The sequence below is a fragment of the Mus pahari genome, chromosome 2 (assembly GCF_900095145.1).
Source record: "Mus pahari chromosome 2, PAHARI_EIJ_v1.1, whole genome shotgun sequence".
NCBI classification, from domain to species: Eukaryota; Metazoa; Chordata; class Mammalia; order Rodentia; family Muridae; genus Mus; species Mus pahari.
Genome location: NC_034591.1, coordinates 46,871,911 through 46,896,812, shown reverse-complemented (window position 1 = coordinate 46,896,812; position 24,902 = coordinate 46,871,911). Strand labels below are relative to the sequence as shown.

The 24,902-nt window shown below is 35.5% G+C and overlaps 1 protein-coding gene across 6 annotated transcripts in view; it reads left to right on the top strand.

Annotated features, from left to right (window-relative positions):
• Grm8 (glutamate metabotropic receptor 8) overlaps window positions 1-24,902 on the top strand; it is an 836,043-nt gene that overhangs the window by 725,273 nt on the left and 85,868 nt on the right. For all 6 annotated transcript variants that reach the window (XM_029535215.1, XM_029535218.1, XM_029535214.1 and 3 more), the window contains one exon: window positions 13,245-14,180. In XM_029535215.1, the coding sequence (XP_029391075.1) occupies window positions 13,245-14,180 (936 nt within the window). The remainder of the gene's footprint in view (window positions 1-13,244; window positions 14,181-24,902) is intronic.

The window sequence follows — 24,902 nt, the reverse complement described above, 5'->3', positions numbered from 1 at the left end:
GATCTTCTGGGTATATGCCCAGAAGAGGTATTGCTGGGTCCTCCGGTAGTACTATGTCCAATTTTCTGAGGAACCGCCAGACTGATTACCAGAGTGGTTGTACAAGCTTGCAATCCCACCAGCAATGGACGAGTGTTCCTATTTCTCCACAACCTGGTCAGCATCTGATGTCACCTGAATTTTTAATCTTAGCCATTCTGACTGGTGTGAGATGGAATCTCAGGGTTGTTTTGCTTTGCATTTCCCTGATAGCTAAGGATGTTGAACATTTTTTCACGTGCTAAACCTGATTTCTTATGATCTTCTTTTTCTTCCTGGCTTTTTAAATGTTATTTCAACCAAATTTGTAAAAATCCTTATTAAATTTATGTACATGCTAGCTATTTTAATAAGGCATACATGGATAATACCAGCCCATGATATTTGTGTTCTAAATATGTCTATGTTTATGGATGTATGTATTTTCAGACACTGAGAAATACTACTTTCACCTTTTTAAACAGGTGGCTTTCTTGATGCTTTTTATGACTTGTTTCTAAGTAAAAAACAATTTACTTTCTGTTTTGTATTTTTCTGTAATATCAGCCTTTATTAACTTCTTGTATACAATAGCTAGTTCTTTCCTACACCTGCCATCCTTGTCATTGACACTTCCCCAAAACATGCAAGTTTCCCTCACATTAGCATAGTCATTTAATTTCTGTTAAAAAAAAAAAAGTGTCCTCATGTAAATTTTAGTTAGGTTTGATTTCCTGGAAATGTTTATTCTCCCTAAAGCTAATAACCATCAGTTTAAAAAGTTATTTGTTTTGTTTTTTAATAATGTTTTCATATGACATAATAAGCCTCATACTTTTCCCAGAGGATAGCTAGCTATTTAACAGTTTTAGGTCCTGTGATGTTAAACTCTTCCATGACTGCTAAACTGGCGTCCCTCAGGGGAGAACACAGTTGGAATTTTCTTTATGCCACTGCAGGTAAATCCTAGCAATCTTCTTTCCTGTTTCTTGTAAAATAGCATCCACCAATGGTTTTTTGGGGACTAGAAAGTGGAAAGTTTTTCAGTTTGTTGTTGGATTTTTGTTTTGGTTCGGTTTTGAGGATGCGAATATATAAAAATATAAAAATGCCTTCTATTATCCTTATGCATTATTGTTATACTTAACTATAAGTTGCCAAAATCAAGGTTAGAAATAATTTACTTTAGGATGAATAGATACTACATTATGTTCTGAATCCCAGGTTTCAAAAAGAACACACTGTGGTAACTCTTTGGTGGGGCGGGGAAGCAGAGGGTGGCAAAATCTCCCAAATCCCTTATGATCAATTTACTACCTGGGTTTTAGAATCTTAACACGATACATGCTAATGCTTGCATATGTTTATATGTTGTCTAAAAATCTCAACAAAACCATTAAATATAAAATTTCATGTACCTTTACTTTGCCGGACCGTCTCAAATTTTGTTTTGTCTAATACTTTCTGCTTTTTTCCACTTTCATAGATGATAATTGTGCAAATCTTGAGACTCTTGGATCCTCCCTTAACTCTGTGTTCAGCTGGCTTCTCACTTATTGTCCTCTTTTTTTTACTCTAATTTTCTGTTAGCTACTTCAATTTTACCTCCTTTTTTTTTTTTGCATATACTTCCTTTTTGGAAATTATGATTAATAAGACTATCTAAAATATAATTCATTATAAGCTAATAACAATCAATTCAACTATAGTTAATGTATAATTAACTATAATATTCATAACTTATAAGATCTTCAATGGGTTTTGAATATGATTTTACAAAAGCATTTTATTGTTTCATGCGTACACTTTAAGACATCTTTGGGGCCAACAAGATGGCTCAGCAAAATGTATTCAGGAGAACTCTGACTTCTTCAACTTGTTCACTGAACTTTGAATATACAAACACAAATTACATATGCCCACACATGCACACACACACACACACACACACACACACACACACACACACACACACACACACAATGTAAACAGGATATCTCTTACGTCATTTAAAATCTTACATGGTTTCTTCTCTGCGTACTCTCTACTTTCTCTACATTTCTCATATTTACTTTACATTTGCTTTCATCAAGAACGTTCTTCCAATGACAGAGGATCTCTGGACTCCCATTAGAGAAACCTAAATCATTATTTATCTTGATACAAAAGTATATTTCTTTCTGTTGTTTCATTAAGAAATACCTGATATCAAATCTATACATAGCTAAATTTTAATTATTAAATCCTCTGAATGTGAATGCTTCAGGCTAACAGTGCTAATACTCCAGTTCCAACTGTGACAGGTATCCAACAAACCGTTTGTTCACTTTTAGGAAGAGTACCAATTAGAACTATTTTCAATAATATATGCCTAGTGGACAGTGTAAACCACTGTGTTGCTCTTACACAAAAAGACATAGTTAAGTTTGGAATATCTAAGATACAAGTCACAGACCACATGAAGCTCAAGAAGAAGGAAGACCACAATGTGAATACTTCAGTCCTTCTTAGAAGGGGGAACAAAATACCCATTGGAGGAAATACAGTGACAAAGTTTGGGGCAGAAACTGAAGGAAAGGCCAATCAGTGACTGTCCCACCTGGGGATCCATCCCATATAGAGTTACCAAACCCAGACACTAATGTGAATGCCATCAAGTGCTTACTGACAGGAGTCTGATTTAGCTCTCTCCTGAGAGGCTCTGCCAGTGCCTGACAAATACAGAAATGGATGCTCACAGCCACCCATTGGACCAAGCACAAGGTCCCCAATGGAGGAGTTAGAGAAAAGACACAAGGAGCTAAACAGGTTTGTAGCCCCATAGGAGGAACAATATGAACCAACCAGTACCCCCAGAGCTCCAAGCAACTAAACCACCAACCAAAGGGAACACATAGAGGGACCCATGTCTCCAGCTGTTTATGTAGCAGAGGATGGCCTTATGAGACATCAGTGAGAGGAGAGAACCTTGGTCTTGTGAAGGCTCTATGCCCCATTGTAGGGAAATCCCAGGACAGGGAAGCAGGAGTGGGTGGTTTAGTGAGCAAGGGGAGGGAGGATGGGATGGGGGGGTTGTTGGAGGGGAAATGATGAAAGAGGATAAAATTTGCAATGTAGATGAAACATCTAATAAAAAATAATGTTTAAAGAGGTGGGGAAAAAAGACATAGTTAAACCTCTCCTAAGTAGGATGATCGTTTCACTGTTGTGGTGGTGAGTTGAGGGGAATTACAAGGCTGTAGTGATTCCCAACTACACAATCTATTCTTTATAATCTTGTAAGGTGTGTTGTGTTAGATTCCCACCATGATAACACAGGCACAAGACACTCAATTTATAAACAGAAAAGGGTTTTTGCCCATGATGAATTGAAGCCATTGGTTTTAGCTACAAGGGGTTTCCCATGGCAATGGCAGAACACGCAAGTAGGAGCAATCCGTTCATCTTCATACTCAGGATGCGAGAAAGATGAGGATTCAGCTATGGAAGGCACAACATTCAGTGACTAGACATATTCAGATAGGGCTTGTCTCTAAGGTTTCCATGCCTTCCAAAAGAAGCCATGCTGGGAACTAAATAAACATTTACCATACTGACCTTGGGTGACACATGAAATACAAATAATAGCATGTCACACTTGAAAACAAAAACTAAATAAATTAAACTTTCAATAACAGTATCATAAGATATAGTGATCCCTTTTCTATCTACCCATCTTTTCTATCCCCAGTAAATTTAGTGTCCTGGTAAGACTTTCCCGTAGGCTATGATGTTAAAGCTCTGTACCTACTTCTCTGTCCTTTACTTGCTACCCTGTATGTTCTTGATGCAGCCAGTTTTCATGAGCTTTTAGCTGTGGACTATGTGTTCTTCACTGACCTGAGGACCATTTAGAAAGGCAAAAGAACATTATTTACTGTGAGGCTTGGGCTTGAATCTCCTCATCCTCATTAAATAGCAGTGTGATGTAGTAATATTATCTTCAGTCTTGTCCTCCTTTTAAAAAGTTGGGGAAGAAATGCTGACTCAGGATTGTTAGAACAATCAGTCCTAGAACATACCTGGTTTACAATAGGCCCTTCTTAAATGTTATCTACCATGATAATTACTGTTCTTGTTGCCTTTATGCCTTGTATGTTAGTGATTTGCTACTGAATGTGTGCATTCCAAATCTATCTGTACATCTAATTATTTATTCACTGAGATGTATTTTAAAGTGTGTGTGTGTGTGTGTGTGTGTGTGTGTGTGTGTGTGTGCATTATGCAGGAGTGGAGGTGCCTTTGTGGTCTAACCTATTAGATGGATCTGCTGGAGTTGGAGTTATAGATGAGGTCTCCACTATGTGTAAGTTGGGTCCTCTAATTTGAACCTGGGCCTTCTTCAAGAGCAGCAAGTGCTTTTATCCACCGAACTATCAGACTCTACATGTGTATCTTAATATTCTGAAAGCAATGATTTCCCAGCATCTTCTATAGGTTGAGGTATATATCCATGAAATTATATGAGCTAAGATTTAATGGAAAAGAATTTTAATTAGCAAATTATTTAATATGTTGTTTAAATAAACTCAGAACATTTTGCAATGAACTATATTAGTATATGCATGAACTGAAAACCACATTATGTCAGAAAATGTAAGAAATATGCATAATTAAATAGAATATTCTGAAAGTTCAAAGAATTTCCATCAGCATGTTTTGGTCTTGAGCTGACTTTCACATTATTGACTTTTACTTCTAATTAGTAATGAAAGACCCATTTAACTGAACTTAGCTTCCATGAAACACTGACACCATATGTTTAATAGAATTATTCATATGTGACATTTAAATTGTATTTTAATATTTAGCTGAATTTAATTTCAAAATAGAAATGCTGTAAAAACTTTTAAGTAATAAGTAAATGTTCTCAACCATTCTGAGAAACTAAAGTACCAATTTTTAAAGAAAACATGTAGATGAATTCTTTTTACATATAAACAATATTGAAAGAAAGAGTTGAAACTCCAATTTTAGTCACCTAGCATATGTAATAGTATACATAGCTAAACAATCAAACTTAAATGGCTTGTGTTTAAAAATTACCACTCCATGGTACTCAAATAGAATGAGCATGGATTTATAACTATGTTTCTTTCTTGATATTATTGTGACAAATATAGCATGCCATGCAGACATTTGCCCGTGCACAGTGCTGGGAAGAGCTCTATTATGGGCTTACTGTATACTTTCCAGTTGGCAAGTATATTGCAACTTTGATTTCCTGTACTTATCACCAACCTACACATTCTGCTATATAGAATCCAACCCTCATTATCGGACCTCACATATCCAAGTTCAAGCTCAAAAGCTAGATTAATTCTTCCTACATATAGAACTAGATGTAAATATAGGCACCCATATGGCAGTTTCTGAGAAACGGCAGGCAGAACATAGATCATAGAAAGATAAAAGCAAAACATTGTTGACCTCGATGAAAAGCAGAGACAATATCTGACTGGTCACTGTTCGTGTTTCTTTTCTTTTTCTTTCTTTCTTTCTTTCTTTCTTTCTTTCTTTCTTTCTTTCTTTCTTTCTTTCTTTCTTTCTTTCTTTTCTTTCTTTCTTTCTTTCTTTCTTTCTTTCTTTCTTTCTTTCTTTCTTTCTTTCTTTCTTTCTTTTCTTTCTTTCTTTCTTTCTTTCTTTCTTTCTTTCTTTCTTTCTTTCTTTCTTTCTTTTTTTGACAAAGCAGAACAAAACAAAAACCTAATTATAGATAGAGTGTGGGTTAGTTTCTGAGCTTCCCCTTGGTTCTGTACTGAAGAATTTGCATTTGTTTTCATTCAGAACACATTTTGAAGACCTTTTTAGATTTTTTTCAAATATCACTTCAACATACAAGGTAGATGGCTAGTCTCTTCAAAATTATTTGCTTTGAAACTGTAGATGAAATATTCTAGTTATGATACCAACATGAGAAAGCTCACATAAGCTCATAGAGACTAAAAGAGCATGCACAGGGTCTGCTTGGGTCTGTTCCACATCCTCTGTGTTTATATTATGACTTCTAGTTAATGTTTTTAATGGTATTTCTTATAGTAGGTCTAATCTTTGTGCCTTCTCTGGGGTTCTTTTCCTTTTGTTGGTTAGTTTTGTTCAATTTCAATGTGATCATTTCCGTAGTGTCTTATTATATTTCATTGTGTTATACTTTTTAAAAAATTAAAGAATGAATGAAAGAAAACCAAGCCACTAGATTAAAAGTTAACAACCTAGCTGGCATTTATACCTCTGGGTGAGGCAAAATAGTTCTGAGTGACAATAAGTATATATCAAGAACTCAGGTACAGACATTATGTTCAAGCATATTTGATTAACACATAATGGACTCCACAGTTTGTGTGTGTGTGTGTGTGTGTGTGTGTGTGTATTTATTTGTTTGCAATTTGGTGTGGCTTTTGTGTATTTGTTTGTTTTGGGGTGGTCGTGTTTTATTTTGTTTTCTTAGTTTGGATTTTGTTGTTGTTATTGTGGTTGTTATATTAAGCTTTTATTATTGGATATTTTCTTTATTTACATTTCAAATGGTCTCCCCTTTCCTGTTTTCCTCTCCCCTCTGAAACCTACTATCCCTACCTGCTTCCCCTGCTTCTATGAGTGTGTTCCCCCACTAACCTACCCACTCCCTCCTCCTCATCCTCGAATCTCCCTACACTGGGGCATCCATCAGTGAGCCTTCACAGGACCAGGGACCTCCCCTCCCATTGATGCCAGATAAGGTCATACTCTGCTACATATGCATTTGGAGCATGGGTCCCTCCATTTGTACTCTTTGGTTGTTTTTTTTTTTGTTGTTGTTTTGTTTTGTGTTTTGTTTTTTTGTTTTTGTTTTTTGTCCCTGGGAGCTCTGAGGGTCTGGTTGGTTGATATTGTTGTTATTCCTATGGGGTTGTTGTTGTTATATTATTTTTTTAATGAGATAGAACTTAAAGTTGAGTGGATAGAAAGGAGGAGATGATCTGAAAGGATTTGCAGGAGTTGGGAATATGATCACAATATATTTAAATTTAAAAATTGTTTTAAATAATACAATATAAAAGTTTTATAAAGGAAAAAAGAGCATTCTTATTACCAAGCAGACACAGGAATGAATCTGTCTCTTGTTCAAAGCCAGAAAACTCAAAACACCAAACAGAAGAATTATAGACATAGTATGCATCTGTTTATAACTGCATTTCAGGACACATTCTGATTATTCATCAGTGTATGCAATTTTCTTTCTTTCTTTTTTTTTTTTTTTTTAGTTCTGTCTTTTTTTTAAATTATTTTTTTTTTTATTTACATTTCAAATGCTATCCTGAAAGTTCCCTATATCACCCCGGCCCCTGCTCCCCTACCCACCCACTCCCACTCCTTGGCCCAGGCCTTCCCTTGTGCTGGGTCATATAAAGTTTCAGTGTATGCAATTTTCAAGCATGAGTTTCTGTTGAACCTACATTAAATAAAAAAGAGATTTTTTTGTGTGTTTCATCACTAGATCAACTTACTCTCCACCTGATAAAGCATAAACACAGTATAATCACAATATTAATCCAATGAGTATAAAAGATATATTATTTGGAGATTAATACAATACAGAGGAATGTCTACTTGTGGGAAGTAGATGAGAGAAAATTTCACAGAAAAACTAAATTTTGTTTCATGAAAAAATTAGAGGAAATTTTCAAAATTCTTTCCTTATAAAATCTGACCATCTCTGGGTATCACCGACCACTTCATCCCTAATGTTAGGAATCCACTTGGTTTCTTGGGCTTCAGGTTGGGTTTTACCCTACTTTCAATTGGTCCACACCTTTCTCACTTCTTTAATGTTCTTCCAGAATATACTGTGTTCAGCTGTCTTCAGTGTTTTACATTCTACAATTTCTGAGGGTGAAAATTTCATTATAAATATTTATTGCTCCAATTGTTGCTGGTATTGTAGCCTTAGGTATCTTAATTCTAGGTTATTTTGACTCCTAAATTCATAAACTAAATCATAACTTGCTTTTTAAAATCAATTATTCTTCTATAATACGCTTTCATTGAAGACTACCACTGCTCCTTCTTGTTCTTTAATTCCTTCTTCATTCGTTCAATGGATATTCACTGATTATTTTTAGGTATTAGTCACTAGATTACAATGTATAATGCAATGGTAGATAATTGGCCCATAGTATCCTGAGGAAAATGCAATTTAAATGAATGTTTAGCAATATATTGTTCATAATTATTGTGTAAAATCATTAAAACTAAGGAGGACTTTTAAAAAGGACTTAGTGTCCCTTTCCAGACCTACTTACTGAACCATAATCTCTAGCAAAGAAAAAGGTGTACAATAAGTAAATTTTAAAAATTATTCCCAGGTTGTAACCTACAATTTTAAAAACACAGTACTTTATTTAAAGTAAAACCAATGAAATTAGTACATAATTGTATGCCATTAAAATTTTATGTAAGAATGTTATAAGTTCTAAGGTAGTTTGATACTTAATGGCTTTCCATTACCTTGGTGGCACTCAAGATCAAGGTTATACAAGGTTATATAAGTTAGTGTTGGATCACATATTAGATGTGGAAGTAAGTGACTACTGTGACTATTTATTTTTGTTGTTCTGAATGTACTTCAAGTCTGTACAACCACTCTTATTACTATGATGATGTGAAACACAGTACTCACTCAAAATGGAAAGACTGAGTTAAATCTGAGCCAAATATCGGTGGGAACTTTTAATTAGTGTGTACGGGGTCTTACTCTTTAGAATGTAAATGCCCATTAGTCTTAACATTTTCAAAAATTAATTGACCATAATATATGAATTTATTTCTAAATTATTTCTTTTCTACTATGTTGTTTATCTTTATGCCAGTATTTTTATGTCTTTGTCAATAAGATTTGAAATCAGTTTTCATGGGATAAATAGATGGCTTAGTGGTTAAGAGCACTTCCTGCCCTTCTAGAGAATTTGTGGTCTCTTTTCAGTGCCCATGTGGCATTTCTCAACTGTCTGTAACTCTATCTACAGAGGATCCAATGCTATTTCCTGGCATCTGCTTGCACCAGGCATCACAAAGTGCACATACACATATACAGATAAAATGTATAGACATAAATATTTTTAAAAAATTAGTGAGAATGCCAACATTGCTTGTTATTTTCAAAATTATTTTTGCTTTTCCTAGATCCCTTAATATGAAATTATGGACCCATTTATCAATTTCTGCAAAGGATTCACCTGAGATTTTGATTTTAATCTGTAGATAAATCTGAGGTTTTTATGATCTTAGTAAATAGTAGGTAGTATTTTCTATGAGCATGGGATTTCTTTAAATGGATTTAATCTTATTTTTAATAATATTTCATAGTTTTGATGAACAAATCTCATACTGCTTTAGCTAGGCTTATTTCTAAGCATTTTAATTTTAATGTTGTAACAAATGAAATCATGCTCATTTTTATTTTTGATTGTCTTTTAAACAAACGTTATTCAGTATTATTTTATGTATATTAGTGTTTTGAATACAGGTATGTCTGTGCACCAAATGTGTTTCTTGCCTGGAGAGGCAGTAGAGGGAGTCAGAATCTTTGAAACTAGAATTACAGTTATTTGAGAAGTCCCATGTGGGATCTGAGCACCACACTCAGATACTCTGTCAGTACTCTGTAATGCTGACCATATCTTCATAGTCTCTTATGTTTTTTGTTTAGCATCTACCTCAATTTCTTCCTTCAGAGATTTAAATTTCATGTTATAGCATATTTTGCCCCCTTAAGTTCATCCTTATATATTTCTGAGGCTACCAACGATGGAGTTGTGCACGTGATGACTATCAACATGCTCCTTATTGGTATATAGAAAGGATGATTTTTTTTATATCCTGACACTTCACTGAACACATAGTTCCTTCCTACAAGCTTACTGGTGGAATTATAAGGATCTCTTATATGTAATAGTGTATCATCTGCAAACAACAATTTGACTTATTTTCCTACTTTTATCCCTTAAGCTCCTTCTCTTGCATTGCTGATCTAGTAAGGGCTTGTAACCTATAAGTTTAAAAAAGGATGGAGGTGGTAGATAACCCTTTCTTAATCTTGTTTGTAATAGGATTACTTCCAGATTTACTCAATTGTAATAAGGTTGGCTATGGGTCTGACCTATATCCTTTTATATGTTTCTTCCAGTGCTACAGTTTAGAACCTTTATCATGATGATATGTTAGATTTTGTCAAAGAGTTTAAAGATATATTAAGCCATGGGTATAATAATAAGTCATTAGGAAGTAGTTTAACACTGTATCTATTTATCCAAATAATTTTAGTAGGTTTTCCACTAGTGCCCATAACCTGTCAAGTCATAGGTCTTGGCCCAACAATAGTGCCAATAATGGGTTTTATTTTATGATATAGGACTTAAGTTTAAACAGAAAGTGTTTGGTCATCCTCATGATGTTCCTGGCACTGTTGCACCAGTGGTCATGTCATTCCAGAACAGTTGTCACTGCTAGGTTTTTTATTTGTTGTTTGTTTCAGATAAAGTCTCACCCTATAGTCATGGCTAGCCTAGTCAGGTTCACCATTTATCCAGACTGACTTGAGCTTCATGGCAATCTATCTGCCTCAGATTCTCCAGTTTTGAGATTGCATTTATGAGCCACAATGCCTTGCCATAGTAAATAATCTTATAATTTTATTGATCATTTACAGAAAATATTTTTCATTGGTTCATTTCATATTAAGCTTAGAAAAAAAAATTATTTTCAACCTAAATGACATTTTAGTGCTGATTTCGGCCAAAAGTTTTATAAGCACATCTTTTATCGTTTGAAATAAATCAAAGTGTGTTGAGAGCTAAACTAACAAACATAAAGTGATAGGTGACCATTTTTCCCTTTTAATAGTAAAGTTTAATGTTTCTGATGCTCTTTCAATAGCTTTAATTTACTTTTTTGCATTCGGCTACGATAAATCTCTAGAAGTCTTAGACATATTGCTATTTAGGCTTATCATAATTGTCTTTGAAATGTAACCTTTAAATGTACATTATCATGAGTCCATAATGGTCTAAAAGAACTATTTCACCCACTAAATAGAATATTTCATTTTTCAATACTTTTGAGAAGGTTCTTACTACATGCTTTTAATTCAAGATCCTTCTGCCTTACTGAAACCCTCCAAGTAAATAAATGTCTCTTTTACATCACTAAGATTTAATAGAAAATTAATAGAGCTGTGAAAGAGTTAGTCTTACTTCATGGGAAGCAGATGGGATGGCTCTGATAGTTTATGGGACCTAGGGACACTTGAAGAAACATCACCTTTCTGAAAAGAGGATATTTGAACTACAGACATTGAAATTCTTTACCTTGAGTACACTCAGGGATCCCCAGCAAGTGCTGGATTTAGGGGCTAGGGACTGCAATTCCTGACCTTGAGTATTCAAAGAATATGTAATGAAGAAAATTATTCTAATTCATTTTGGATAATAATAGCCTCAATCACCTGGCCCTCAAAGGGAGGCAACCTTAAAAGCCACAGGGGAGTGAGGCTGAAATTGCATGCTTGGTGACTTTAAGATACAGGACTGCTGTTACTGAGTTTAGCTTTCCTATGCATTACCAGGCTGATGTTAGAGTTATGGTGGCCACAGACTGGGCAAGTTTAATTTGAGCTACATTAGCTTTTTATTGCTGTGTAAAAAATAACTCCAAAATTCATAGGCTTATCACTAAGTAATTATAACTAAACATAAGGGATTTTGTAAACAAACAAAAGCTTTGAAAGTAGAAGACGATCAGCAGATCAGCATAAGAGGGGCAAGAGGGAGTAAATATGTTCAACACATATTATATGTGGGTGTTATATTATGTATTATATATGTGTGTGTTATATAACACACACACACACACACGCATAGCCACAAGTATAGAAACAATAAGTCCTTATTCCCTTACATAACTTTTAAACCTGAGAATTCAAGAAGAGTTTAGCTGGAGTGTTCAAGTTTAGTGAGTTCCACAAGTCAAGATGCAAACAAGAGCTAAGGTAATCTGAGGGCTTGACTGAAGCCAAGCAGTCACTTTATAGAACACGGCAACTGCTTCATATAGCTGCAAAAGGCCCGAAAATTTTACCTCGAGCCTGCTTGAGAACTTTCAGGACCCTGTGGTGGTGCTTCCCTGAGGATGGGTGACACAAGAAAACACAAAGCAGACGTTAAAGGCGACTTCTATGTCTGGGTTTCAGGAGCCATGGCTATTATCCCTTGAACACAGCACTGTTTAAATAGGTTACTCTTTCAGGAAGAGAATGAAGCACATGAGTGGCCATGGAGAGGCCATGGGGGGAGGGGGTCATCTGAGAAGATAATGACTATGGGATATAGTAAGTCTTGTAGACTGTCAATGAAATTGGCTTTGGTGAATTAAAGTCTGTGTGTTTCTATGTGATCCTTCAAGGCTTCCAAACCCCACAGATCTCACCTTTGCTCTCCTGTTTTCACATCTCTGTGTGATGCCTTTTCTATTCCCAATTCATATCCTTATTTGGTACTGATTTCATTGCTTTTTTGCTGCATTGAAGATTATAAGCATTCAGTAGTAAACATTATTTTTAACTCTTTAATACAACACAATAGATTTCAGTGCCTGCCTAGCATGGAAATATTGTTATATCTGTGAGCAAAGGAGAAGTCAGAGATAACTCCTGTCATTTTCTTTCAAGATCAACAGGGTGTCCTCTGAATTGTCCTAATCATTTTAGAAAGATAGCAATCATTGTTGATATGCTTAGTGTCTTAATCCAGTATTTGAAATATTTTGACATTTATATTTGTGATTAGATTTAAAATATCTTTATATGGGAATATGTTTCTTTTATTTTGTTTTTATCCCTCTTATTTAATTTTTAAAGCTTTTATATTAAAATTGTTTATGCCAATAAATCTTTCTTTAATATCGTAGTGGTCAGCCATGAAGAGGTAAGTGGAAAGTAATGATACCATCTAGTTGATGATCCAAATGATTGATTGGTCCCAATCATTTAACACTTTTATAAAGTCAATATCAGAGAAAGAAACGAGACTCTTATTATGGTAAACTGTATTTGTACCGTCAGCATTCAGTGATTTATTACAAACCTATGGCTAGGATTAGGATATTATAAATGGGAAAAAAATGGAAGGCTCATTAATTTTTTATGCCTACAGGTGGAAGACATGCAGTGGGCTAATAGAGAACACACGCACCCAGCATCTGTCTGCAGCCTGCCGTGCAAGCCAGGGGAGAGGAAGAAAACTGTGAAAGGGGTCCCTTGCTGCTGGCACTGTGAACGCTGTGAGGGTTATAACTACCAGGTGGATGAACTCTCCTGTGAACTCTGCCCTTTGGATCAGAGACCAAACATCAACCGCACAGGCTGCCAGAGGATTCCCATCATCAAGTTGGAGTGGCATTCACCCTGGGCCGTGGTACCAGTGTTCATAGCAATATTGGGAATCATTGCCACCACCTTTGTGATTGTGACCTTTGTCCGCTATAATGACACACCAATCGTGAGAGCTTCTGGGCGGGAACTTAGTTATGTGCTCCTAACGGGGATCTTTCTCTGTTACTCGATCACTTTTTTGATGATTGCGGCACCTGATACAATCATCTGCTCCTTCCGAAGGATCTTCCTAGGACTTGGTATGTGTTTCAGCTATGCAGCACTTTTGACCAAAACAAACCGTATCCACCGAATATTCGAGCAAGGGAAGAAATCCGTCACAGCACCTAAGTTCATCAGCCCAGCATCCCAGCTGGTGATCACCTTCAGCCTCATCTCCGTACAGCTCCTTGGAGTGTTTGTGTGGTTTGTCGTGGATCCCCCTCACACCATCATTGACTATGGAGAACAACGAACACTGGATCCCGAGAATGCCAGGGGAGTGCTCAAGTGTGACATTTCTGATCTGTCACTCATTTGTTCATTGGGATACAGTATCCTCCTGATGGTCACTTGTACTGTTTATGCCATTAAAACCAGAGGGGTCCCAGAGACGTTCAATGAAGCCAAACCTATTGGATTTACCATGTACACCACGTGCATCATTTGGTTAGCTTTCATCCCCATCTTTTTTGGTACAGCCCAGTCAGCAGAAAAGGTAAGCAGCAGAAAATGTTTGACAACTTTTCCCTGGATTTATTTCTATTTAATTTATTTGAGAATTATTTCAACCACTAGTAGTTCATTTAAAATCTTTCAAGATAATTCAGTATGTATTGTGTGTGTGTGTGTGTGTGTGTGTGTGTGTGTGTGTGTGTGTGTGTGTGTNTGTGTGTGTGTGTGTGTGTGTGTGTGTGTGTGTGTGTGTGTGTGTGTGTGTCACACTGAGTATGTATAGCCTATGAATGATTTCCCCCTCCCCCTCCAGTAATACGACTGCATGCTCTTTGGCAAGGTTGAAGATTGACAGACTTCACATCATTTTCTGGGTCTCTTTCCCCAGTCCTGTTATTTACAATGTCACTGTTGTTTTCCAAATGTTAATTAAAAGAAAGAGACAGTAAGGGCAGATGGGCTCACAGGGGTGAGCTGTCCCAGAGAGATCCCAGTGCAAAGCAAATGACATCTTTTCTGTTCGGTGGAAACTCTGGGAAAAAGCCATCGTTGACAATTATGATTTCAAACATAGACACAGAATTTATAGTTCTGTAGCCAAACCCCAAAGACACTGAAATGTGTTAATACACTCCAAACCACTTACCACGGCTACCCAATTCTTATTAATTTTACATTTACAAATGACCATGATGAATAATTAAGATAGTGATGAACTATTATAAAAGGTTGCTTATATTTGCAGGTGAAGATCAATGGGATCCTTTGAAATGATTTCCTTTGTCATTAATAGTCAAGTCAGTTCACACTTTCCTAGATAAAACGCTGATAGTAAAGGAATTCTTCATATGAGACGTGGTTTTTGCTGGTGAAGATATATTCAGTTCCACACATGAGGAAGCTGAGAACTAAGGTTAACTGTGAGTTCCCAGATTGGGAGGTGAGATGGAGGAGCTTTTAGCAAACAAGGTGATGTTATATTTCTATTGGGATAATTCTTCAGCCTTAATGTATATGTGAAACAGATCTCTCAAAGAGAGGACTTAAACATCTGCCCACCTTCCTTCTTTAGAAAAACATCAGCTATCGGGGAAAATTATATTCCTGAGGCTATAAAGATCCAGGTGAGATCCAGTTGAATAACGTTAAATCTCAACAGAGTTCCATTGGAAGGTCCTCCATGTGGGACAGTGAGCTAATTAGGTTGATCACCCAGTCATCCCTGGACCAACGTGGTCTTTAACAATGTGTGGAAGAGGAAAAAGAAACTTGAGAAGATTCTGGTGATTAGCATGAACTCGCCGCGGGTTGGTGGTCCCCAGCACTATTCTGATGTCCTGGCTTTGTGGAAGCCACAGACATTTGATGTGGGACCAAGCATGAAGAGGGGAGTTAAAAGTAAGACAATTGCAGATAGACCCTTAGTAATGAACAGATGTATTTCAGCATGGAACGATAGAAATATATTAGAATTAAACTTACAAATGGGGAAAGAATGTATGAACTGAAAAATAACTATCTCAAAGTCCAGTGTTTAATTTGATGTGTTGGTTTAGTCTAGGAAACAATATATCTTCAGAATTTGAAAGTGTCCAAATATATAATGACTAGGAACAACTATGTAAGCAGTTGTTATGTATTCATTTAGTGTTGAAACATTTTCTTGTCTATTGTGCTACCTACAGAAGGCCATCACAATATTTCTCCTCTGCTTATGATGAACAATAATTATCTGAAACAGAGGATATCTTCAGTCCAGACTATCTTGTTATTCTTCCTCTTCTCTTCCATTTTCAACAGTAGAATTGTTATTTTTCATACAATGTCTTCTACTGATGGGAAGGTTAAATGCAATTGTGAATACATTGAGGGATTTTTGTGTGTGTGAATTCAGTGCTTCAATCTTAAAATAAATACAATTATTATCCTGTATCAAGGTACTTAACAGCATCACAGTATTTCAAATTTGAGTTCTTAGTGGGACTTTAAAGTTATTAAAGTGTTCTCTCCCAGAGAGGATCTCATGATGTATCGCTGTAACTGAGGAGCTATCATCAGTTGACAGTTGCTAGGTTAGGAGAAGTCATTCATTTTTGGGATGTGGTAGTGATATAGGCTGCCCATGCTCCAGTGGGAAACCCTTTCATTAATTTACATATGGGCAGCATGAAATGACTTAGTGTTGTTTGTTTGTTTAAAAATAAAAGGATACAAATTGGGAAAGACAATTTTTTTCTTGGGTGAGAGACCTAGGGAAGAATAGGAGGGAAAAAAATGACATCATAGATATTACCATAGTTCATTGTGTACATATATAACATTCTTAAAGAGTAAGTTTTAAAAATGAAGTATTTTCTCCCTGAACAGAAAGGCTCAATGTTTGTAACTGTCTCCTAAAGAGCAGCAATAGATAAAGATTTGAAGGTGAAATGAAGATAGAAATACCAGGGAATAGAGGCTGCCTGCTGTGGTGCTGAGCCTGTGAGAGGTGTATATCTATTTTAAAATCTCAAGTTATATTTACTTTTATGAGTATGGACATCTCCATGCCTTTAGAGATATGGTTGAATGTGGTTAGCCAATTTCTGCTTTTCTTTTTTAGCTTTGTGGAATAAAAGTATATTTTAATAACAAATTGTAAAACAAATACAAAATATGCTAACTGGAATTTATTTTGTATTTATGATGTGATTAAATGTGAGCCAGTCTGAAGAACTCAATAATAAGTAATAACTGTTGGGATTTTCAAAATGTTATATAGATGTATCATTTAGTCTCTGGGTTGTAGAATTTAGACTGTCACTGCAGTAAGAGCTATTGGATCATAAATAGTCTTTGCCACTGAGGTACTTTATATAATAGAATTATGTGCTATCCTAAAAGTTACCTTAAAATTTACTGTCTGCTTTTCTTTCAAAGTATCTTTTGTTATTCATGATAATAGATAAAATGCTTGAGAGTGTTTATAACATTGGTAAAGCTATTGGCATGAATATTAAAAATGAACTAAACATTTCTGTCTCTAAAATAAGTCTTTAAACAAGTTTATTGACTTGCCAGGCAAGAAGAGCTGATCACTCCTTCATTTTCATTTATAATGCTCAACCAATTAGCCCAGGTTATCAACTTGAAGCATTTACAACAGCCGGGCAACACACACATCCATTAATTCAGCAGCTCCTTATTGAGTATCATGTCTGGCATTGTGCTAATTATTGAACCCATGTCAGTCTGCCTCTCCCTGTGTCCTTGTAAGGATCAGTTTGGCTTTCAGCCCATGCGTTCTTGATACCTCCCAGGCCAGCAAGATGCCATCCTCAAGGGCAAGGAAGATGGTGAGGGGTCATGTTTGAGATGAGAAAGCAAATAACCATGCACCCTATAACTATGCATTAGTAACACTGAATTTGTAATGGAGAAAACAGCAGGCGGAGCAGTTTTCTCCCAATGTGTATATCATCATACTGTCTGAGAGTAGTGTCTGTGGCAGGAAAATTGTTGAACCATGCAACTCTCTCTGAAGTTACAAGAAGTAAGAAACAAAAGTAAAGATAGGTGAATGATCTGTATAGATGTTTCTCAATCATTTTTATATAACCAGGTTCTCAGTTATACAAAAAGCATTTAGTGAAGAACCATAAAGACTGAGAACTCTTTGAAATGCATCATGCTTGCTTTTGGTGCCAAACATCATTCAACCTCGCCATCTAGTTTTTCTTTACATTTGTAATTATATAATTTGTTCATACTTCTGAATTCTGCTAAATATTGGACAAACTTTTCTTTCCCTTTCCTTATGGAAAATAAGTATAAAGTAAGTATAGAATTGCAGAGGCATTCCATAGGTATAAACAAACTCATTTAATTGTTCCAAAAAGACAAAACAGTATTTAAAATCATTAACTTGTCAAGTCAGGAGACTGAAGGAATGACCGACCATCCAGAGACTGCTCCACTTGGGGATCCATCCATATATAATCACCAAACCCAGATACTATTGTGGATGACAAGTGCTTGCTGACAAGAGCCTGATATAGCTGTCTCCTGAGAGGCTCTGCCAGTGACTGACAAATATAGAGGTGGATACTCACAGCAATCCATTGGACTGAGCACAGGGTCCCCCAATGAAGGAGCTAGAGAAAAGACCCAAGGAGCTGAAGGGGTTTGCATTCCCATAGGTTGAGCAACAATATGAACTAACCAGTACCCCCTCCCCCCCCGCCCGAGCTCCCAGGGACTAAATCATGAACCAAAGAGTACACATGTTGGGCCTCATGGCTCCAGCTGCATAGGATGGCCCTTGGGAGGAGAGGCCCTTGGTCTTAGGGTTTCTACTGCTCTGATGAAGCACTATGACCAAAAGCAAGTAGTGGAGGAAAGGGTTTATTCAGCTTACACTTCCATATCGCTGTTTATCACCAGAGGAATTCGGGACAGAAACTCAAAGGAAGCAAGGAGCTGGAGGGAGGAACTGATGTAGAGGTCATGGAGGGATACTGCTTACTGGTTTTCTTCCCATGGCTTGTTCAACCTGCCTTCTTATAGAACCCACGACCACCAGATCAGGGACGGCACCAACCATAATGGTCTTGGCCCTCTGCTATCAATCAGTAATAGAATGAAGAAAATGTCCTACAGGCTTGCCTGCAACCCAGTCTTATGGAAGCATTGTTTTAATTGAGGCTTCTTCCTCTCAGATGACTTTAGCTTGTGTTGAGTTGACACAAAAATATCTAGCACTGTTAGTAAAACAAACCAATGCAGAAACAATCCCCTACAACTACCAAACAAAATGTCCTAAATGTCAAATTATTACATCTGAACCAGCTTTTCTACCCTTCCAATGGACAGCATCTACCCCATAGCTAGAGTTAAAGACCTAGCATCGTCTTCATCCCCGTCGTCTAGTAACTCATCTGTAAATGCTGTCCTATATAAACTTGTAGACCATATAAATACATTCCAAGATACAGTTCTTCATATATTGTATTCTTAGTAAGTGCCTGTTAAATGAGTGGATGTTCTATCTTATACAGTAATAGAAGTATAATAATATAAATACTTGGTTAGGGTTTATTAGTGAGTGATTTGAGTCGCTTATATACCTCTTCCTGTGATCATCATTACACCTTTTGTTAGATTTTTTTGCTACTCAAATGATTGAGCACGTATATTTCTCAAAAATAACTTGTAACTTTCTGGAGGGTGCCATGCAGAAGAAACTGCAGTGGGCAAGCTTCCTGGAGATGGCCTACTATTTTAAATGACTGCACTGGGTGAACCCTGGAAAGTCATGGCCCCAGAGACTTTCTCTCAAGGTTGCTTTTTGGTGGTGATATGCCTTCCCATGTTTGTCATAGATGTATTCTTTATCTGACATGGTGTAATTGGCACAAAAAAAGACACTTTATGCCTAAAGTCTGTTATGATTGATTCCTGGGTATTTTCCTATTGGGCAAATTTCCATCAGATCAACATTAAGATGAACTTTCTTAAAATAATGCTGCTTAGGTGAATTAATGATTTTATCAAATTCATTATTTGATTATAATACTTTTAGGAACTTAGAATAATTTATAGAAAGTTTAAAGAGATGGCTTTACTTGGTTTGACAGACAAGTATAATAAAGTTAAGATAAAAAAATATAGTCTGCTTCCTCCTCATAAAATAGAAAGTAAAGGCTGCATGAGAAGAAATATAAATGAATATAAAGGAATACATATCATAATCATGTAGATTGCACTAGGAAAAGAAATAGACTTGCAACAGATTTATGACCAAGGAAAAACATTTGTTCTAGGTCAGGTGCAAGGATGAGGCCACAGGTATGCACCATGATAAAACAAGGCCATGAACATATAAAACTATTTCTTTGAGCTTATAGAGTGAAACACAGATAAAGCAACAGCTTTAAAATTATTATCAACAATCCTGCTGTAACTCCCTCTTGTGTAATATTTTTTTCTGTGAGGTAAATTTTTATTATACAGAGAACTTTATCTTAGGAGATATAAATGGGCTGAAGAAAAAATAAGAATATTAGAGCCTGCTTGTTAGAGCTTTGGTCTATCCATATCAAATATATATCTATACATGTATACATGTCTGTCTATATCTATGTATATCATATACATGAATGCATGTATGTGTGAAAATGTTGGAAATTGTTTATTGAAACTTCCGAGGACCTCCCTTCCCACTGATGCCAGATAAGGTCATCCTCTGCTACATATGCATTTGGAGCATGGGTCCCTCCATGTGTATGCTTTGGTTGGCTTTTTAATCCCTGGGAGCTCTGAGGGTCTGGTTGGTTGATATTGTTGTTATTCCTATGGGGTTGTTGTTGTTATATTATTTTTTTAATGAGATAGAATTTAAAGTTGAGTGGATAGGGAGGAGGAGATGATCTGAAAGGACTTGCAGGAGTTGGGAATATGATCACAATATATTTAAATTTAAAAATTGTTTTTAATAATATAATATAAAAGTTTTATAAAGGAAACCTTATTACCAAGCAGACACAGGAATGAATTTGTCTCTTGTTCAAAGCCAGAAAACTCAAAACACCGAACAGAAGAATTACAGATATAGTATGCATCGGTTTATAACTGCATTTCAGGACACATTCTGATTATTTATCAGTGTATGCAATTTTCAAGCATGAGTTTCTGTTGAACCTACATTAACTAAAACAGAGATTTTTTTGTGTTTCACCGCTAGATCAACTTACTCTCCACCTGATAAAGCATAAACACAGCATAATCACAATATTAATCCAATGGGTATAAAAGATATATTATTTGGAGATTAATACAATACAGAGGAATGTCTACTTGTGTGGAGTAGAGTAGATGAGATAAAATTTCACAGAAAAACTAAATTTTGTCTCATGAAAAAATAGAGGAAATTTTCAAAATTCTTTCCTTATAAAATCTGACCATCTCTGGGTATCACCGACCACTTCATCCCTAATGTTAGGAATCCACTTGGTTTCTTGGGCTTCAGGTTGGGTTTTACCCTACTTTCAATTGGTCCACACCTTTCTCACTTCTTTAATGTTCTTCCAGAATATACTGTGTTCAGCTGTCTTCAGTGTTTTACATTCTACAATTTCTGAGGGTGAAAATTTCATTATAAATATTTATTGCTCCAATTGTTGCTGGTATTGTAGCCTTAGGTATCTTAATTCTAGGTTATTTTGACTCCTAAATTCATAAACTAAATCATAACTTGCTTTTTAAAATCAATTATTCTTCTATAATACGCTTTCATTGAAGACTACCACTGCTCCTTCTTGTTCTTTAATTCCTTCTTCATTCGTTCAATGGATATTCACTGATTATTTTTAGGTATTAGTCACTAGATTACAATGTATAATGCAATGGTAGATAATTGGCCCATAGTATCCTGAGGAAAATGCAATTTAAATGAATGTTTAGCAATATATTGTTCATAATTATTGTGTAAAATCATTAAAACTAAGGAGGACTTTTAAAAAGGACTTAGTGTCCCTTTCCAGACCTACTTACTGAACCATAATCTCTAGCAAAGAAAAAGGTGTACAATAAGTAAATTTTAAAAATTATTCCCAGGTTGTAACCTACAATTTTAAAAACACAGTACTTTATTTAAAGTAAAACCAATGAAATTAGTACATAATTGTATGCCATTAAAATTTTATGTAAGAATGTTATAAGTTCTAAGGTAGTTTGATACTTAATGGCTTTCCATTACCTTGGTGGCACTCAAGATCAAGGTTATACAAGGTTATATAAGTTAGTGTTGGATCACATATTAGATGTGGAAGTAAGTGACTACTGTGACTATTTATTTTTGTTGTTCTGAATGTACTTCAAGTCTGTACAACCACTCTTATTACTATGATGATGTGAAACACAGTACTCACTCAAAATGGAAAGACTGAGTTAAATCTGAGCCAAATATCGGTGGGAACTTTTAATTAGTGTGTACGGGGTCTTACTCTTTAGAATGTAAATGCCCATTAGTCTTAACATTTTCAAAAATTAATTGACCATAATATATGAATTTATTTCTAAATTATTTCTTTTCTACTATGTTGTTTATCTTTATGCCAGTATTTTTATGTCTTTGTCAATAAGATTTGAAATCAGTTTTCATGGGATAAATAGATGGCTTAGTGGTTAAGAGCACTTCCTGCCCTTCTAGAGAATTTGTGGTCTCTTTTCAGTGCCCATGTGGCATTTCTCAACTGTCTGTAACTCTATCTACAGAGGATCCAATGCTATTTCCTGGCATCTGCTTGCACCAGGCATCACAAAGTGCACATACACATATACAGATAAAATGTATAGACATAAATATTTTTAAAAAATTAGTGAGAATGCCAACATTGCTTGTTATTTTCAAAATTATTTTTGCTTTTCCTAGATCCCTTAATATGAAATTATGGACCCATTTATCAATTTCTGCAAAGGATTCACCTGAGATTTTGATTTTAATCTGTAGATAAATCTGAGGTTTTTATGATCTTAGTAAATAGTAGGTAGTATTTTCTATGAGCATGGGATTTCTTTAAATGGATTTAATCTTATTTTTAATAATATTTCATAGTTTTGATGAACAAATCTCATACTGCTTTAGCTAGGCTTATTTCTAAGCATTTTAATTTTAATGTTGTAACAAATGAAATCATGCTCATTTTTATTTTTGATTGTCTTTTAAACAAACGTTATTCAGTATTATTTTATGTATATTAGTGTTTTGAATACAGGTATGTCTGTGCACCAAATGTGTTTCTTGCCTGGAGAGGCAGTAGAGGGAGTCAGAATCTTTGAAACTAGAATTACAGTTATTTGAGAAGTCCCATGTGGGATCTGAGCACCACACTCAGATACTCTGTCAGTACTCTGTAATGCTGACCATATCTTCATAGTCTCTTATGTTTTTTGTTTAGCATCTACCTCAATTTCTTCCTTCAGAGATTTAAATTTCATGTTATAGCATATTTTGCCCCCTTAAGTTCATCCTTATATATTTCTGAGGCTACCAACGATGGAGTTGTGCACGTGATGACTATCAACATGCTCCTTATTGGTATATAGAAAGGATGATTTTTTTTATATCCTGACACTTCACTGAACACATAGTTCCTTCCTACAAGCTTACTGGTGGAATTATAAGGATCTCTTATATGTAATAGTGTATCATCTGCAAACAACAATTTGACTTATTTTCCTACTTTTATCCCTTAAGCTCCTTCTCTTGCATTGCTGATCTAGTAAGGGCTTGTAACCTATAAGTTTAAAAAAGGATGGAGGTGGTAGATAACCCTTTCTTAATCTTGTTTGTAATAGGATTACTTCCAGATTTACTCAATTGTAATAAGGTTGGCTATGGGTCTGACCTATATCCTTTTATATGTTTCTTCCAGTGCTACAGTTTAGAACCTTTATCATGATGATATGTTAGATTTTGTCAAAGAGTTTAAAGATATATTAAGCCATGGGTATAATAATAAGTCATTAGGAAGTAGTTTAACACTGTATCTATTTATCCAAATAATTTTAGTAGGTTTTCCACTAGTGCCCATAACCTGTCAAGTCATAGGTCTTGGCCCAACAATAGTGCCAATAATGGGTTTTATTTTATGATATAGGACTTAAGTTTAAACAGAAAGTGTTTGGTCATCCTCATGATGTTCCTGGCACTGTTGCACCAGTGGTCATGTCATTCCAGAACAGTTGTCACTGCTAGGTTTTTTATTTGTTGTTTGTTTCAGATAAAGTCTCACCCTATAGTCATGGCTAGCCTAGTCAGGTTCACCATTTATCCAGACTGACTTGAGCTTCATGGCAATCTATCTGCCTCAGATTCTCCAGTTTTGAGATTGCATTTATGAGCCACAATGCCTTGCCATAGTAAATAATCTTATAATTTTATTGATCATTTACAGAAAATATTTTTCATTGGTTCATTTCATATTAAGCTTAGAAAAAAAAATTATTTTCAACCTAAATGACATTTTAGTGCTGATTTCGGCCAAAAGTTTTATAAGCACATCTTTTATCGTTTGAAATAAATCAAAGTGTGTTGAGAGCTAAACTAACAAACATAAAGTGATAGGTGACCATTTTTCCCTTTTAATAGTAAAGTTTAATGTTTCTGATGCTCTTTCAATAGCTTTAATTTACTTTTTTGCATTCGGCTACGATAAATCTCTAGAAGTCTTAGACATATTGCTATTTAGGCTTATCATAATTGTCTTTGAAATGTAACCTTTAAATGTACATTATCATGAGTCCATAATGGTCTAAAAGAACTATTTCACCCACTAAATAGAATATTTCATTTTTCAATACTTTTGAGAAGGTTCTTACTACATGCTTTTAATTCAAGATCCTTCTGCCTTACTGAAACCCTCCAAGTAAATAAATGTCTCTTTTACATCACTAAGATTTAATAGAAAATTAATAGAGCTGTGAAAGAGTTAGTCTTACTTCATGGGAAGCAGATGGGATGGCTCTGATAGTTTATGGGACCTAGGGACACTTGAAGAAACATCACCTTTCTGAAAAGAGGATATTTGAACTACAGACATTGAAATTCTTTACCTTGAGTACACTCAGGGATCCCCAGCAAGTGCTGGATTTAGGGGCTAGGGACTGCAATTCCTGACCTTGAGTATTCAAAGAATATGTAATGAAGAAAATTATTCTAATTCATTTTGGATAATAATAGCCTCAATCACCTGGCCCTCAAAGGGAGGCAACCTTAAAAGCCACA